Raw genomic sequence first — 17375 nt, 5'->3', positions numbered from 1 at the left:
CAAAAAAAAGAAAGAAAAAGAAAAGAAATAATATATATCAGAGCAGAAATAAAGACTTAAAAAATACAAAACATCAATAAAATGAAGTTATATTTTTGTAAAGATAAACAAAACTGATAGCTAGACTAACTAAAAAATTAGAGAAAAGACCCAAATAAACAAAACTGAGAAAACTGGGTATCCATAAGCAGAAGAAAGAAACTAGACCCCTGTCTCTCCCTATGTACAAAAATCAAATCAAAATGGATTAGACTTAACTGTAAAACCTGAAATTATAAAACTACTAGAAGAAAACATTGTGGAGATGGTTCAAGACATTGATTAATATGGCACAGATTTTTCAAGAGTTAAGACCACAAAAGCCCAGGCAACAAAAGCAAAAACAGACAAGTGGGTTTATTCAAGATAAAAAAGCTTCTGCATAGGAATGGCAATAATCAACAGAGTGTAGAGAAAACCTACAGACTAGGAGAAAGTATCTGCAAATTATTCACCCAGTGAGGAATTAATAACCAGAATATACAAAGAACTCAAACAACAGCAAAAAAAAAAAAATCTCATTCCCATTAAAAAGCGGGCAAATGATCTGAAAAGACATATAGACGGCCAACAGATCTATAAAAAAAAAAAGCTGAACATCACTAACCATCAGAGAAATGCAAATCAAAGCCACAATAAGATATTATCTCACCTCAGTTAAAATGGCTATTGTCCAAAGAAAAAAGCAAAGAAAAACACAACTGGCAAGAATACAGAGAATGAGAGCTCTAGTACACTAATGGTGAGAATGTAAATTAGTAGAGCTATTATGGAAAACTGTATGAAGTGTCCTCAAAACAACAGAACTATCATATGATCCAGCAACTCCATTGCTGGGTATATATCCAAAAGAAAGGAAATCAGTATATTGAAGAAATATTTGCACTCCCAGGTTTGTCCCAGAACTATTCACAATAGCCAAGATATGGAATCACCCTAAGTGTCCATCAACAGATGAATAGATAAAGAAAATGTGTTACATATATGCAATGGAATACTATTGTGTCATTAAAAAGAATAAAATCCTATTATTTGCAGCAACATGGGTGAGCATAGAGGACATTATGTTAAGTGAAATAAGCCAGGTACAGAAAGACAACACATGTTCTTGCTCATATTTGGAGGCTTAAAAAAAACAACTTTGTCTCATAAACAGAGAGAATAGAATGATGGTTACAATTGGCTGGGAGGGGTGGGTGGGGGGATGAAGACAGGTTGGTTAATGGGAACAAAAATACAGTTATATGGAAGAAATAAGTTCTAGTATTTGAAAGCACAGCAGGGTGACTATAGTTATAATTTATTGTATATTTCAAAATGGCTAGAATATTTGAAATGTTCTCATCATAAAGAAATGATAAATGAGGTGATGCATATTCCAATTACTTTGATTTCATCATTACACATTGTATGCACGTATCAAAATATCACATGTGCCCCATAAATATGTACAATTAGCATGTATCAATACAAAATATAACATTTTGAAATAAAATGATTTTGAAAAAAATCATTTAAAAAAATTTATTTTAGAAAAAAATTTTTAAGGAAGCAATTGCTGTCAAGAAAAAATGAATCAGAAATACAGGAACCCAGAAAAGAGGTGACCAGGAAAAGATGGCATGGAAATAGGATAGAACTAGAAAAATAAAATAAAAAGGAAACCTGACTTATGAGGCCCACAGGGATAACAGGTATCTCAGGAAACAGTATAAAGATTTAGAAAAAATACAAAAGAAAGACAAAGAAAATGAAACAGACATTAAGAAATAAAAAAAATTTAGAATAAATCAAAATTAAGGAATATATGACATCTATATAATTGGTATCCCCAGTGAAGAAAATCAGAACAATGAAACAGAAAAAAAAATGTTAACTGAATTCAACAACACTTACCTGAAATCTGTGTACTGAAAACATATACTGTGTACTTGATAAATTTAACCTGCAGTGGTCAACTCTAAGGCATACCTTGGTAAAACTTTTCCCTCAAAAAAAAAATGTGGTTATCTTGACGAAAAAGAGCAAGTTGCTTTTAAGAAAAAGAAAATCTGGTTTGCATCATGCTTCTTGACACCAACATATATCACCAGAAAAGAAAGCAGCACTTACAAGACACTCAGGAAAGAAAAATGAGTCAAAGAGCCATGATGTCTTAAGGTATAAAATAGGCTACAGGCAAACAGCTATCAACATGCAAGTCCAAGGAATATTGTTCTCAGGAGTCCCTCCTTAGAACTCTGCCAGAGGACTAATTTCAGACAACCAAGAAATTATTGCGGGGAAGGGGAGTTTGACAAATAGTCTGGTGATGAGAACTGAACATATTTAACTGAAGAACTAAGACTAAACTGTGCAATAAGGGTAACAAAATAATACATAAATATTGAATCTTCAGGCAGTATAGAAATAATAACACTTACAAAAAAAAGGGAGAATTAATTTATGTGTTGCCCTAGTGAACCCACGGTAACTATCTTTTGGATTTCCCCAAGTGTCAGCACTTGCCTTGCAATACCTATTGTCACCAGCTTCCAGCCTGGAATCCTCTGTTCTTTCTCCTTCTTAGACTTCCTTCAAGAACCTCCCTGTGATGTGATTATCTAACTCGCCTTAATTCGTACCAATTTTTATACCCAAGAGACTGTGGAAACTAAGTTTATGTGACAAGCTGACATAATAAGCTCAAGCATATTTAAGAATATGAGGATAAACTTTTTTAAAAAAATTACTAAAATCGAATAATGAATGAGAGTGAGGAGGAGTTTACAGGGTAATTTTATTGTTGTTCATAGTAGAGAAACTAAACTAAGAGTATTAACATTATTTTTATAAAGATAATCACTACAGCAAAACTATAAACCTTCCTAAATAATCACAAAAACTGCAAAAAGCCAAAAAATAAAATTTACCAGAGAGTTAAATACTTTCAAAATACTTTAACATAAACACACTTGCCTTACATGAAATAACAGAACTAAGATCAAATGTATTGATCATGCCAAAATTAAATGGGCTTCACTTGCCTATTAAAAGAAAAATATTTTCAAATTAGCTCTCAAAGTAAAATCCGATTCTATACGGTATAAAAGAGACATACCAAAAACAAAGGATTTTAAAAGTTGAAAATAAAAGGAAAAGCAAAGAAATACCAGGCAAAGCAAATTAGAAGGCCTCAGAGGTCATGATCCTCATTTCACACAAAGGAGAATTTGTTCCACAGAGTATTAAAAGAAACAAAGGAGGAAATCTGTAATGCTGAAGATTATAATTCATAATGCATATATAATACATATAAATATCTATACATGAAATAACGTAGCAGCAATTTTCACAAAGCAGACACTACAAGAGATGTAAAGAGAAACATATAGGAACCCCCTAATAACAGGATACTTGAATAAATTTCTTAGTTCAAGATAAGCCAAGTGAAAAAATGTATGAATGTAAACTAATTAATAACTTAGACTTCACAAATGTAGACTTAAATCCACATCCTGATAGTAGATACCCTTTCTTAGGAATGACCCTGACATATTCAAAACAATGTTTTTATATTAGACTACACGAAAACTCAGTAAATTCCAGAATGTAGAAAATATAAATGTCCTTCCATCTGGTTAAATGCCCTGTTAATTTATTCTTTAGTCAAATGGGAAATAGAAATTACAGGTGAAAAATCTGGGGAAAACATTAATAAAAACATTTCAGTATATACTTAACACTACTGAAATGTACACTTACAAATGGTTGAGATGGGAAAGTTTATGTTATGTGTATTTTACCAGAGCTAAACAAGCAAACATTATAGAGCCAAATGTGTGGAATGCTGCCAAAACAGTACTTGGGTAAAAGGCATACTTTTAATAACATATTACAATATAAATGAAAGAGTGAAAATAAATTAATTAAGCTTCCAACTCAAAAAGGTAAAGAATAACAAGATAAACTGAAGGAAAGCAGAAAAAAGAGTGATTATAAATAAAAAGCAAAAATTTCAAAATTAAGAGTTTGAATCATGTAAATGCATTATGATTCAAATGAAATAAATTCAAAAAATAGAAAATATCATCATCTAAAGACCCAACATTTTTGTTTCAGACATTATAAATTGAAGTCCAAAGAGATTAAGGTGTCACACAAAACCAGAACTAAAATTCAAGTCTTCTTACTCCCAGTCCAGTGCTCCCATGGCAGAAATTTGGAAAAAGTATAAATTAAGGTCAGTTAGATAATCATAAGGAGGGTCTTGAAGGAAGTCTAAGTGGGGGAAAGAACAGAGGATTCCAGGCTGGAAGCTAGCGACAATAGATATCGCAAGGCAAGTCCTCACACTCGGGGAAGTCCGAAAGAATGTTTACTGGATGCTCACTTCGGCAACATATACACTAAAATTGGAACAATACAGAGAGGATTAGCATGCCCCCTGTGCAAGGATGACATGCAAATTCATGAAGCATTTCATATTTTTCAGGGAAAGAAGGATAAAATATCAAGGAGCATGAGAAAACTTTCGGTGCTGATAGATACGTTTATTATCTTTATTGTAGTGATGATTTTGCAGGTGTACACATATGTCAAGACATCAAATCGTACATCTTAAATATGTGCAATTTGTTGTATGTCAGTTACATCTCAATAAGATTCTAGCAAGACATTTATTATGATAAAATATAAAAGAAAAAAATGTTTACAAGTGTTGTTGACGATAATGAGGAGAATAAATCCATAGAGGCATAAATATTTAATGGATAAATTATAAACATTCTTATGAAAGATAACATTTTAAATAAAAGAGCTAATAGCCAATGCATTATTAGCCTGAGATTGTATGAATTATATTTTGAAGCTATATATAATAAAGAAAGCATTTCATGTCAAAAAGAAAGCGTTAAGTAAAACTCACATTACCTGGGAAAACTGCCTGTGGTGAAAGTAGATATTTCCTGCATTAAAGTAAGCCAGCGAGTACTTGGGGTTTAGAGAAATTGCATCTTGGTAGTCTTTCATTGCATCCTGTTTGTGGCCCATAAACTCATGAATCACCCCACGATTTGTTAAGAATTCTGCTGTAGTATTGATCTGCAGTATAATATTACGATTATTTAACATCGGGGAAAAGTATTTACCTCTGATGTCATGTCTGCCAAAATGAACATTAGGGAATCTACTTGTGGGAAATGAGTAATTTTATAGTGCATGTAAAACCCCAGTAGAACAAATATTTTGAGAAAGGAGTTGGTATGAAGTTGGTTTAGTGTCAACACTTTGTTGATTTGGTTGCAATAAAACAAATAATCTTAGTGTTTTTTCACTCAGTTCCTTTCCAAGGAATAGACAAAGTGGAAAAGCTTATCTGTTTAGCTGTTAAGCTAGAGAAGAAATTAAATTGAATAGTTAACAGGCTTATTTGTCCTATGCAGTAGCAATTATGTTTCAGTTCTTTCCTTTTTCTCATCTCAAACACTACAACATCTGCCCAAATCTACAGAATCAAAACCCAAAAGCCAGAAGTAAAGAAGAGTTTCTGTCAGTGCATTCAACATGAGATTTTTACTTGTCATTTCACTACAGGAAGATTCTGGGGATTTACATTGTTCTCTCTTTAGTTCCTTCAAACCTAGAACATTATTTTATGTTATGCATTCACTTTGTATTACAAAATAATATTGATGTCCCATGAAAGTATAAAGTGTATTTACTGAAAGCGATCAACATTTATCAGGACTTTGGGGCTTTAGTGCATTTGGGTTATAAAATTGGCAAGCCATAACTCTTTACCCTAGGGATCACTTGGGTTAAAATAAAATACAAAACATTATTTTCTCCATAAGTTGCTTTAAAAAGCTAACAGAGAACTTCTTAATTGAACCTATTCATTGACAGTGTTAATTTATGCTAATAATAATATAATCTAAGATGGTTTTTACCTTCATGGCAGCATTAATATCCTGCATTGCAGCAAAATTATTACCCATCTGAAGACAGACCACAGCTCTTCCTTCATAGGCTAGGTAGTTCTTTGGATCAATATCTATGGCAATGGTAAAGTGGTTCCAAGCTTTCTGGAATTTTCCTTGGGCCTAAAATAATTTTCCAATTACACGAAGTAGGAAACAGTCCATAACATGACAAACGTTTATGATTCTGACTCAATCAAATAAAACCTTTAGTAAGGGTATATTTATGCCATGGTAAATCTAAGTTCTTTCAAACCAGAAAGTAGGCATACTGAATGCATACTGTGGCTGCATTCAGTTGACTAATTACCTCTGAGTATTTATGATGAAATTTTAATTAATTAAAATAAATTTAACTTCAGAGTCATCTCCTGTACCTATCCTGGACAACATAAAATCATAGCCACCATGTGAAACGCCACTGGTTTTTACCAACACAGAAAAATTCACATTGAGCTGCACACACATAAGGAGGGATTGTATTTATTTGGTTGGCACTGAATCTCCAGTAATAGATAATATATACATAATATACATAATAAAATATGTATTGAATAATAAATGAATAAACTAATGGTATAAAACATATTCTGATAAATCATGCCAGCATCTGGAGTTTTAGGATCACTATACGTATTCCATGGAAAATAACATGTAAATCTACCAAGCTTCTGTTTATACCAACTGGAAAAGAAAGAAAAAGGTCAGGAGAGGGGCATCGTTAACAGAACGATGTCAGAGTGCCTCCCAGAGAAGACCAGCTGGCAACTAAATGCCTCCACAGGAAGGCAGTGAGTTAATAAATTCAGTACAGTCTGGAGTCTGTCTTTTTTTCTGATGGGCTAAAAAAACCCATCTTGCCAGATCTCGGAAGCTGACTCACTTTAACCAAGCTGAGCCTAGGGATTCTCATATAAAAGTAAAAAGAAATACAACTGTAAAGGGAACAAGACCCTGTTTCCTGACCATCAAATCTTCTCTCTCTGGGTAAACCATTTGTAAATCCACACGGTCAACACAAGCTCATTTAATAAACAAGGAATCAGGCAAATTGAGATTAGATTATTAGGATATTAAATAGCAAACTGCCTCACAGTAAGATCTCTGTCATCTGCTCCAGACCACATCTGTTGTGCTCATTTCTATATTTCTAGTGCTAGGCAAATAGTAAGGGAATCTGTAAGTATTTGTTGAACAAACTGTTGCTCTTTCCCCAGACAGAACTCACATGGGCCTAACTCTCCTTTTGCAGTCCTCCTTCCTAACTCAATTCTTTACACTGCTGTGCTTTTCAATTCTTTTTCGGGTTGCTATACACCCAGTGAGATCTTCATAAATGCAAATTTGATGTCACTTCTCCTATTAATGCAATTCACATTTTTAACTGGACCATAAGGCCTTTAACTCCAGCCTCATTTCATGCCCTGCTCCCTTTGCCCATAACATTCCATTCCCTTGGGCCCTCTTGTCTCTTTCTTACAAGACTTTCTGATGGGCCGGTTCCACTCTACGGAACACTGTATCCTAGCCACAGCCCCTGCTTTCACACCTCAACATTGTTAATTTCTCAAAAAAGCTTTCTCTCACCTCTCAAAGAAAGCTAGGTTATTTTTCTACAAGTTATACTAAAACTCATCCTTTTCCTTTATTATACTTATCATGATTATAATCAATTATTCATACGATTAATTGTTTGATGACTATCTCTCCACTGGGTAGTAAACTCTGCAAGAAGAAGGAAGTATAATCTTGTTCACTGCTGTATCCCTAGGCCTAGAGCAGTTTCCGTTCTATATTTAGTGCTCAGTTAATGTCTGCTGAATGCAATGAATGATGATAATCTTAACACATTTCACTGGATTGCAGTCAGCTCTAGCTGCCTTGGAAATCCCTCTCTTTAAATGGACTTTGCAAATTTCTACTGTGATCCAGTAATGGCTAATTTTCTTCCCTTTAGCTTTCCACTAATTCAATAGGACAAAACCTGTGGGGCCTAGGTATATAAGCTAGTAAAACAAATGTTACCCGGGTTCTTATAGATGAACTTCATCAGGCAAATTTTAAAAGTTGTTTGTAAGTGAGGAGGAAGGTAGGGAGGGATGCAGACATAAAGGAAGCTCAGGTTCAAAAGATTTTCATCTAACCAGCCTACCAGCTCCCCAGGCTGATCCAGATTCAGGCAGTCTCTCTCTAACTAACTAAACCCCTGCTCTCACTGCTACTCTGGAACCTAAAAGAAAAGAAAAGGTAAATGTTCACAACCAAAGAAATAACATATACTCCCATTGCCAGGAAAGAGCCAAATATATTCTTTCTCCCCAAAAGATGCTTTTAATGCTCAAAATGTTGCTATATTACCTGCAAATTATAGCAAAAACTAATTCTGGCTTTTATGCATGCTGGATTAATATGCAGTGCTTTCAGAAAGTCTTTCTGTGCTTGCTTGGTGGCTTCATCATGACCGTATTCCATGTAAGAATTTCCCCGTCCAACATAAGCATCCAGAAAACATGGGTTAATTTTAAGAGCCCGGGTAAAGAAATTGACAGCTTCTTCAAACTCATTAATTCTGCAAATAAATAAAAATATTGATGCCATCTGGTGAACTGATGCATTCTGGTCACATATACAATGTTTTCCTGTAACTGACTTTTCCATAACGATTTGAATTGTGTCATTAAAAAATCTCCATTTCTATTATCCATTGTAGGAGGTAGGCACATAAGTCCATAGGACCTAAGGAAGTGTGACAGGTCCTTTGAAGATTTTGGTGAAAAGGAAAGACGGCAAGAAAGGGTCATTTTCATAGCAGAATATGATGGGATGATATTCTGGATCTTTTTCAAGTTATTAAAGTCCACATGGCATTCTTAAAACTGTTTTTAACAGGTATCAATTACCAGTGTAGAAAAATATATGCTACTATTGATGAAATGTACTTTCAAAATTAGATTAAACTTATTTATATGTATTTAATATTTCCTTATACAATGAAAACAGCCAGATTTTCATCACATGGGAGTCCTTACATCAGATCTCCTATAAAGGCAGCCCATTTCACTGTGGACACCAGGAGAGGAGGGGAGAGAATTTTATTTATCAACTTGTGAATGTATTTGGCTAAATGATAACTCTCTCTGTCCTCCCTAATTACTCTCTTGTGGTGGAGGTTAAGGCTGTTAAAGGCATCAAATATTTGTTCATGGGCATATAAAGTCACTTCTCCATTTCATATGCATATCTAATAATACTATTGAGTTTCAATTAACATGGAGAGAGTCTAGGATTTTTGAAAATGGAATGGAATAAGGAAACTAGCAACTAGCACTGTTTACTTACCAGGTACTGTGCTAAATACTTAACATATGGTATTTCCTTTAATACTTCCAACAATTCTGTAAGCTAGTTATAATTATCTACATTTTACAGATGAAAGGAAAATTATGGCACAGAAAAGTTTGCACACAGGTAATGGCATAGTAACTAACAACATACTATGTTTGCACAGAGAAAATATCTGAGATTCAGGTAAGCCTTACTCCAAAATCCATGCTTTTCCACACAGCCACCTCTACCACACATTCTGCACCTATTATATACCTGTGGTTGGTGCACAAGAACCAGTGAGCTGGTATCTCAACAAGGTAGCCAGAAGAAAGTCTTGGAGTTTAGATTTGAGCCTGAACATGCAAATTAATATTAATTTTTCAAGGTTGTTACGAGGATCAGATAAGAACATGTGAAGAACACTTAGCACAGAAACCTTCACCCAATAAAGATTATATCTTCCTTCCATTCTCTTCATTACTTCTCAAACAGGTTTCAAATTTTAATAAGATGTATCACTACTTTGCCCATTTTTCCTTTATCAAATACATGGAACCCAGGATAAACTGTTCCAGAAATTGTCATCTTCTAGAGGTTACTCAAGAGTATCTCTTAAACCAGTGATTCCCAAACTACCCCTTTCTTCACGAAAGTTGCCCCAGATTGCACCTACACTATCATTTACTAAATATTTTCTTTTAAGTCAACTCACTTTTTTTACTTAACTAAATTTATTTTTAAAAGCAAATTAATTTAAATACCGTAAGTTGAAAAATTATCTCATGCCATAAATAAAATAAGCTGAAATGATAAGCTTGGAGCTGGATACTTTGTCCTGCAGAAAACAGCCTGAGTGTTGCACCATCGATTACAAACTTTAAAGACTAGCTCTGGCCAGGCACCTGTAATCACAGCACTTTGGGAGGCCGAGGTGGGTGGATCACGAAGTCAGGAGTTCGAGACCAGCCTGGCCAACATGGTGACACCCCGTCTCTACTAAAAATACAAAAATTAGCCAAGCGTGGTGGCAGGCCCCTGTAGTCCCAGCTACTCGGGAGGCTAAGACAGGAGAATCGCTTGAAACTGGAAGGCGGAGGTTGCAATGAGCCGAGATCGTGCCACTGCACTCCAGCCTGGGCAACAAAAGCAAAACTCCGTCTCAGAAAAAAAAAAAAAAGAAGAAGAAGAAGACTAGCTCTTAGCTGAGACATTCTCCTTGATGTGTTCAGAAGGTTTGAGAAAGAATTCCTTTTGAAACTGAAAGGCAATTCAGTTTCTCACAATGTGATACAGTATTTTTTTAATGCTTGTCCAGGCCATGAAAAATAACAGGTACTTGCGATACTTGCTCCATGTTTTTCCAAATGTGGTGCAACAGGGGTTCTTCTAGAAGATCACACAACAATCCACAGTGAAGCATTATGAAAGCTTGCTTCTGACGTTACAAGCAAGCAGAGGTTAACATCCACATATGGGAATCAGATGCCACCTTTTGAGTTACTCAGAAAACACAAGGTCACTTTCCTCAAGTAGTATACAATGAAACTGTGCTCTCTTTCCTGATAATTGGCATTATTTAAGAAGTAAAAGTCGGACCGGGCACAGTAGCTCATGTCTGTCATCCCAGCACTTTGGGAGGCCAGGACAGGTGGATCACCTGAGGTCAGGAGTTCAAGACCAGCTTGGCCAACATGGTGAAACCCCCTCTCTACTAAAAGCACAAAAAACTAGCCAGGCATGGTGGTATGCACCTGTAGTCCCAGCTACTTAGGAGGCTGAGTCATGAGAATTGCTTGAACCTGGGAGGCAGAGGTTGCAGTGAGCCGAGATCATGCCATTGCACTCCAGCCTGGGCAACAGAGTAAGACTCCACCTCCAAAAAAAAAAAGAAAAGAAAAGAAAAAAGAAAGAAGAAGAAGAAAGAAGAAGAAAGAAGGAGAAGAAGGAGGAGAAGAAGAAGGAGAAGGAGAGGGAGAAGAAAGAAGAAGAAGAAGAAGAAGAAGAAGAAGAAGAAGAAGAAGAAGAAAGAAGAAGAAGAAGAAGAAGAAGAAGAAGAAGAAGAAGAAGAAGAAGGAGAAAGAGAAGGAGAAGAAGAAGAAGAGGAAGAAGAAGAGGAAGACGAAGACGAAGAAGAAGAAGAAGTCCACTTTGCCTTTCCAAGTGTCTTCTCACTGTAGTATAACAATAATTCCTTATCAGTAATAATAGTCATTCTATGTAAAATGCATTTAGTTGACAGGTTTTGTTGTGTTTAGTATTTCTATCTGTGGGTAGGGAAGCATTTACTTATGATGCATACCTATGGTGACCATGTCAGTGGACATTTCCAGGGAAATCCCCTTCTGTCATATTCTCCACCAAATTCATTGAAATGCCCCTAGTAATACTGACATCCAAATTGCATCATACACCCTGGCCCCTCTTACTCAGTGAAATTAAAAATCCTTTGTGAGTACATATTCTAATATATGGTTTATGAAATACAATCTTCCCTTCTGTATAGCCTAACCAATTAGAAAAATGAGGCAGCGAACTGAAGCTCACCACCACGTCATATAAGTTGTGAATTACCAAATGGCAGTGATTGAAGCTATTTTTCTGTACCCATCAAGTTATCAGCACTAATGTTTAATGAGCAGCTAGTCTGTTCAAACCAAGTAAATAATCATTAAATCTTAAAGCTGAAAAGAGATCTTGAAAGACAGCTAGCAAGCTCCTCAAAGCCGATAGTGACTAAAATCAAGTCCAGGGAGGTGAAAGTGCTGAAAATCAGAGGCTTCCCAGCCTCCTGCACCAATAGACCAGGAAAAACAAATGAGCAGATGCCACTGTAGAAATAGTAATTTCATCTCTGAATATGTGTCTGTCACAGTGTCCTACAGGTTGAAGCCCTTGTTAAGTAACTGCATGGCAGTTAGCCAATGGGAAAATGTGGCAGAATATCTACGTTCTTGTCAGGTTACACACAAGTGTAAAAGTATGTTAAATGAGTTTTTCTAAAATAAAATGTCTTCGCATAAATCTAGAGCAATGTGATCACTTACTGGAGGTGCATGATTCTACTTACAGCGTTCTGTGAACAAGGGATCGTGTGCTGAGCTTGTCCACTAGGCCACAGACACAAAGGCCCACTGCATTTTCCAAATTAATCACATACATGACCAGATGTGCCCTACTGAGTTGTACAAATAAATCACAAATCCCTCCCAACTAAAGAATCTGGCTTGAAGAGTAAGACTCAAAAATATTTTATGCCCCAATATGTAAGAATAGTAAAATAAACGTGCTGAAGTAAAAAGTAGATAGGATGTATAACTCTGAGTAATCTCCCTCTATGAGATTATTTTTTGAAATATGAAAGTGGCGTTCTCAGTTCTAAAAATTAATTCTACCATAACACTCGTGGTGACTAAATTGGGCAACAAGTAGGATATTCAAGCCTAAGGAATGTTGTCTCCTAGCAACCACAAGAGTGAGAACCAGAGATATACAAAGGATACTTCAAAAGTCTGCAACCCCACGAGATCAAAGATCAAAGCCTTAAAATTTTAAAATGAGAAAATGTTTACTTTCCCTACTGTAAGACACATCAGGAATGAATCCCCATAGTTACAGTCCATGCATCTGTGGTATAAGGTTGTTATAGCTCACGTTGAAAAGCAAAAAATATTTTTCCTGAAATAAATATAACCAATCACCAAACACTCCGTATTGTTAAATTCAGCAAAACTTAGAACTCAAAACACGTGCAACTGGGACTCTGAGTTTTCAGAGGTTTACAGTTGATTTAAATTCTACTTTTATTAAAGAACAATAGAGACTCTAGTTGGGTTATGAAAGTTGGTTATTTGGAATTGCAAAGCAGTATCAGCTTAAGGAGGCTCTCTCGTATATACCCAGTGATTACATTTCATAAAAGAGATTGTGAACTGACATATAAAGAAATTTACTGGCTCTAATGGTTGCTAAACATAGGAGTGAGGTAGAGAGTAGTTTTGGAGCCTGTTTTTAGTTTTAACAGAATGCAACGAGCTCGGACACTTTTGGTCTTCACTCACCCACCAAAACAAACACATCAGTCATCGTTATTCCATCTCTTCCTAAGAATGACAATTACTTAAAGAGATAGATTGTACAAAGGTTGCTGGATTAAAATAGACAATGGTATGACCAGGCTTTGCTGTCTGTACAAAATGAAAGGTCTGAGACCAGTTTAGGCCTTTTAACACAAAGATATCTTCAGAAGTTCCAGTTATGTTATTACTCTGCTCATAAAATTAAAAAAAAACTTTCAAAGGAAAATGTAGCTGTACTATATAAGTCCTCAAAGAGAAAAGGATGTCAATTTCCTAAATAATTCAAACTATGTTTTACTCTCTAAACTGGGTATTTATACAGCTTAATCTACATAATTTGGAACTATTCTAACTTAATCCTCCAAATTAACTGGTATTATTTGTTTCTTAGGGGAAAAAAAGCTATAAACTATTATTTAACCAAATACATTTTATCACATATTAAAATCCTCGCAGGCTGAATCTCTATAATTTTAAAAGCAAAATTACCAAAAGTTAATTTTATGATGTAAAATATATATGTAGAAACATAAACATTATGGCTAGCCAAGTCTATATACCATAATATTATTTCAGAGTATATTTTAAGCTGATTATCTTCTATATTTTAACCTTATGTGTTTTCATCTCTTCTTCTATAACTTATTTTTACAATAAACCCAGGAAGAAGTAATTTTGCTTTAAGTATTGTGTTTTTTATAGATATTTGCTGTTGTTTTTTTACTTAGTATTAGATTTAGTTATGTTTTAAATGCAAAATTATCTTAAAAATGCATAATTTTAAAAAATCACCCTTTCTTCCAGGAAAGAGACTTTATAATAGTCCCACTTTATGAACAAAATAAATTATTTTATGCTTAGATATTTCGAGCTATGCATAATTTTATTCTATATATTGCCACGATCCTTTCCCAGCACCTATGCTTGGATCAGATGAACTCTGCCCAATGCCATGATGGAAGCATTTGCCTGCTAATTTGTGTAAAACAGTCTATTAGAAGGCAGAAGGGTGCTGAGGAACACTACGAGTGGTCCCCGTGTCTACACAGGGAACTCTTTGTGTCCCTCCCCATCTTTGTACTCTATCACATTCACAATTTCTCCCAGTTTCTTCCATTCTCTCCTGGCTTGTTTATGGGGTGATAATTAGATAAGTCTGATGGTCCTGCTTGATTCCACTTTGACATCAATTGCACTCCATACCTGTGATGGCACATGGCAGTGGCATGCCAAAGGCTCCCGTTAGTCTGGCTTATCAGTGCAGCTTGCTTAAAATCCTGAAATAATGTTATAAGCTTTTGTTAATTTGCAATATTATTTTATGTGCTATCTTAAACTTCCTTCTAACTGTGATTCCACAATGACACAAGCATTAAGATATACATCTTCCTAAATACATGTGACACAAGCATTAAAATACACATCTTTCTAAAACTTTATATTTTCCTTGTAGTATCACATCAAATAAGAACAGATGAAACAAAGGAAACCTATTATTGTAGACTCCCTCAGAATCTTGTACTACTGGTCTCTACTCAAGAATGGGGATTTTTTCCTATGGTTTTGACCTGCAATGGGTAATGAGGTATCTATCTCATTTACTTTCTTTCTATTGTTTATTCCCAGTGAACTCCTCTGGAGACTTCTCTATCTAGACAGAAAAGGAAATGCACGGGGAGAGAACCTTTGATGTTATATGACTATAGGACAAACAGGCAGCCAGGTTGGGGAAAGGGTCTGTGTGGATGAGCTGGGGCTGCTCCTGCCTTTGGAATCCACACTTCTGGTGAGAAATTGCCTCTTGTCATGGATCCATAAGCTCTCCTACAAGGAAGAAATGGAAACTCTAATCCCCAGATCTGAAGTTAGGGAAGTCAGCTGGGAAGGATCCCAGTGGCCTCTAGGAAGAGGCTGTTTCAAAGCACTGGAAGGGCGAAGTCCACAAGAGATCCTGCCACAGTAGCCCAGAGCTCTTTCCTTTATCAGGCCCCAGGGACGGTGTCTGAAGCTCATGGCTTTTCAAAGTCCTACAGAAATATTTGAGGCCTAAAGTAAAATAAGAACATCGCTAAATTTAAATTAAGAAAATATTTAAATATATAACGGCAAAACAAAATATTATATCATGTCAACTGCATGATATTTACACATATGCAGTTTTATATATGAGATGTAGATTGATTTTACTGATTGCTATAATATAGGAAGGGCTTCTGAAAGAGTCCTGAATCTATGAAGGAATGAAAATAGCACTGCTTCTTCCCCAGAAGACTGCTTCAGCAGGAATCTTCCCGGACAGTATTGGTTGTGATTTCACTTGATCAAGCAGAGCAGTGGGGAATATTACACTCTTCTGTGGAGTGGCAAAAGGAAATCCCTCCAGGCTTCCTTCCTGGAAGCCAGACATCAGAAATCTGCAGCCCCAAAGGACACTACCCAGCCAGAAAGGAGCTAATCAAAGCCCACACTCTCCCTCTCCCTCCCCCTCCTCCTCCCTTCCACAAACCCTCCCTGACTATGTCAGAGGGAAGAGGCTGTCTTTGAAGGGTAGGATAAATTTTCTGCTGTTATTGGAGGTGGAAGAGGGAGTAGTAAGGTTAATCTGAGCACTCAGAGATCCTGCTGGAGGACGCAGTATTAGTCACAGACCAGTCTGTAGATGTGAACACCCCACATTGATTCAAGAAGCATATTTGATACCCAATGGAACTATTTGGAAGAAAATTTTTTAATTATTGTCTGATCAAATATAATCTAATAAAATGCTTCCAGACATCTCTCTAGGAGGATTTTTTTTTTTTTTTGCTAAAATTAAGGCAAACTTACAAGTGTAAGTGAGCTTTATTACAAACATTCCCATTAATTTTGGAAGTTTCAAGGATGACCATGTAATTTAAAAGGCTAAAACAAATTTAGTTTTGCAATCAGATGAAACTTACAAAAGTGAACTTGACTCTATATATATAATCATTATTATACTACATGCTAATTAGGTAGTAATTATCAACAATAGACATAAAAGATGACTATTAGCATTACTTAGAACAAAGTTAGCCACTGTTATTTAATATTATAATTTTTCTCTTCTGCATTAATTATCTCTCTAATATAAGGATGATAAATAACAAACCATACAGCCACTAATGTGTACCACATAGAATAGAATTTAGCTGTCTCACACTACCACTTCACATGCCTCCCCTTCTCCAGGGGTTGGGGACCCCTGGTATATGAGATGTAGATCTAGATCTCAATCTCGATCTACCTCTCAGTCTTACATCTCAATCACAACAGGAGGTGGACCACAGGTAAGCATTACTGCCTGAGCTCTGCCTCCTGTCAGATCAGCAGCAGCATTGGATTCTCATAGGAGTGCAAACCCTATAGTGAACTGCGCATGTGAGGATCTAGGTTGTGTGCCCCTTATGAGAATCTAATGCCCCATGATCCGAGGTGGAACAGTTTCATCCCGAAACCATCACCCCGCCACCCTGTCGCCTGAATCCCCTGAAAAAATTATCTTCCATGAAACTGGTCCCTGGTACCAAAAAGGTTGGGGACCACTGCTATACACTTATGATAACTTGTTTCTTTTAGTCTCTATTTCATTTCCCTTAAGCTTTGATCCTTGGCTACCCATTTATATTTAAGTTTCAGGCATTCAGATCAAGAATGGCAGTTTGAGGTGCCTGAATATCTCTTCTCTACTATCTGTAACCTTGCAGCATTATATCTTTTTTTATTCCTTTACTATTATCTTGGTAGGTTTTCAAGAGGGAAAAGAGGAAAACAAATGTTCTTAACCCATTCACTTCTGGTTAACTTGGCCATTAACTTCACAAACAATCCCAGTCTAAATGCTTCCTGAACAAAGTGTTCCTATGAAGGGCATACAGCTCTCAACTAACTAATGTTTTCAGCACTCAAGCTAGTCAGCTTCTCTGTTAATCAATCTTTCCCACTAAAATTGTTT

General features: G+C 35.8%; 1 protein-coding gene and 1 non-coding gene across 8 annotated transcripts in view; one reads left to right on the top strand and one right to left on the bottom strand.

Annotated features, from left to right (window-relative positions):
- TTC6 (tetratricopeptide repeat domain 6) overlaps window positions 1-17375 on the bottom strand; it is a 246741-nt gene that overhangs the window by 10361 nt on the left and 219005 nt on the right. For 5 of the 7 annotated variants that reach the window (XM_058429880.1, XM_058429883.1, XM_058429885.1 and 2 more), the window contains 4 exons: window positions 14606-14679; window positions 8358-8568; window positions 5970-6122; window positions 4951-5121 (listed from right to left, as the gene is read on the bottom strand). In XM_058429880.1, the coding sequence (XP_058285863.1) occupies window positions 4951-5121; window positions 5970-6122; window positions 8358-8568; window positions 14606-14679 (609 nt within the window). Of the gene's footprint in view, window positions 1-4950; window positions 5122-5969; window positions 6123-8158; window positions 8230-8357; window positions 8569-14605; window positions 14680-17375 lie in introns of those variants that run through there. The other 2 variants (XM_058429881.1, XM_058429882.1) reach the window with 2 other exon arrangements.
- On the top strand, window positions 4404-4510 carry LOC116456521 (U6 spliceosomal RNA). The gene has a single exon (XR_004244732.1). It is a non-coding gene; the product is annotated as a U6 spliceosomal RNA (small nuclear RNA).

This window comes from Hylobates moloch, unplaced genomic scaffold, assembly GCF_009828535.3.
Source record: "Hylobates moloch isolate HMO894 unplaced genomic scaffold, HMol_V3 SCAFFOLD_16, whole genome shotgun sequence".
Taxonomy (NCBI): Eukaryota; Metazoa; Chordata; class Mammalia; order Primates; family Hylobatidae; genus Hylobates; species Hylobates moloch.
This window is presented reverse-complemented; position numbering and strand designations above follow the sequence as displayed.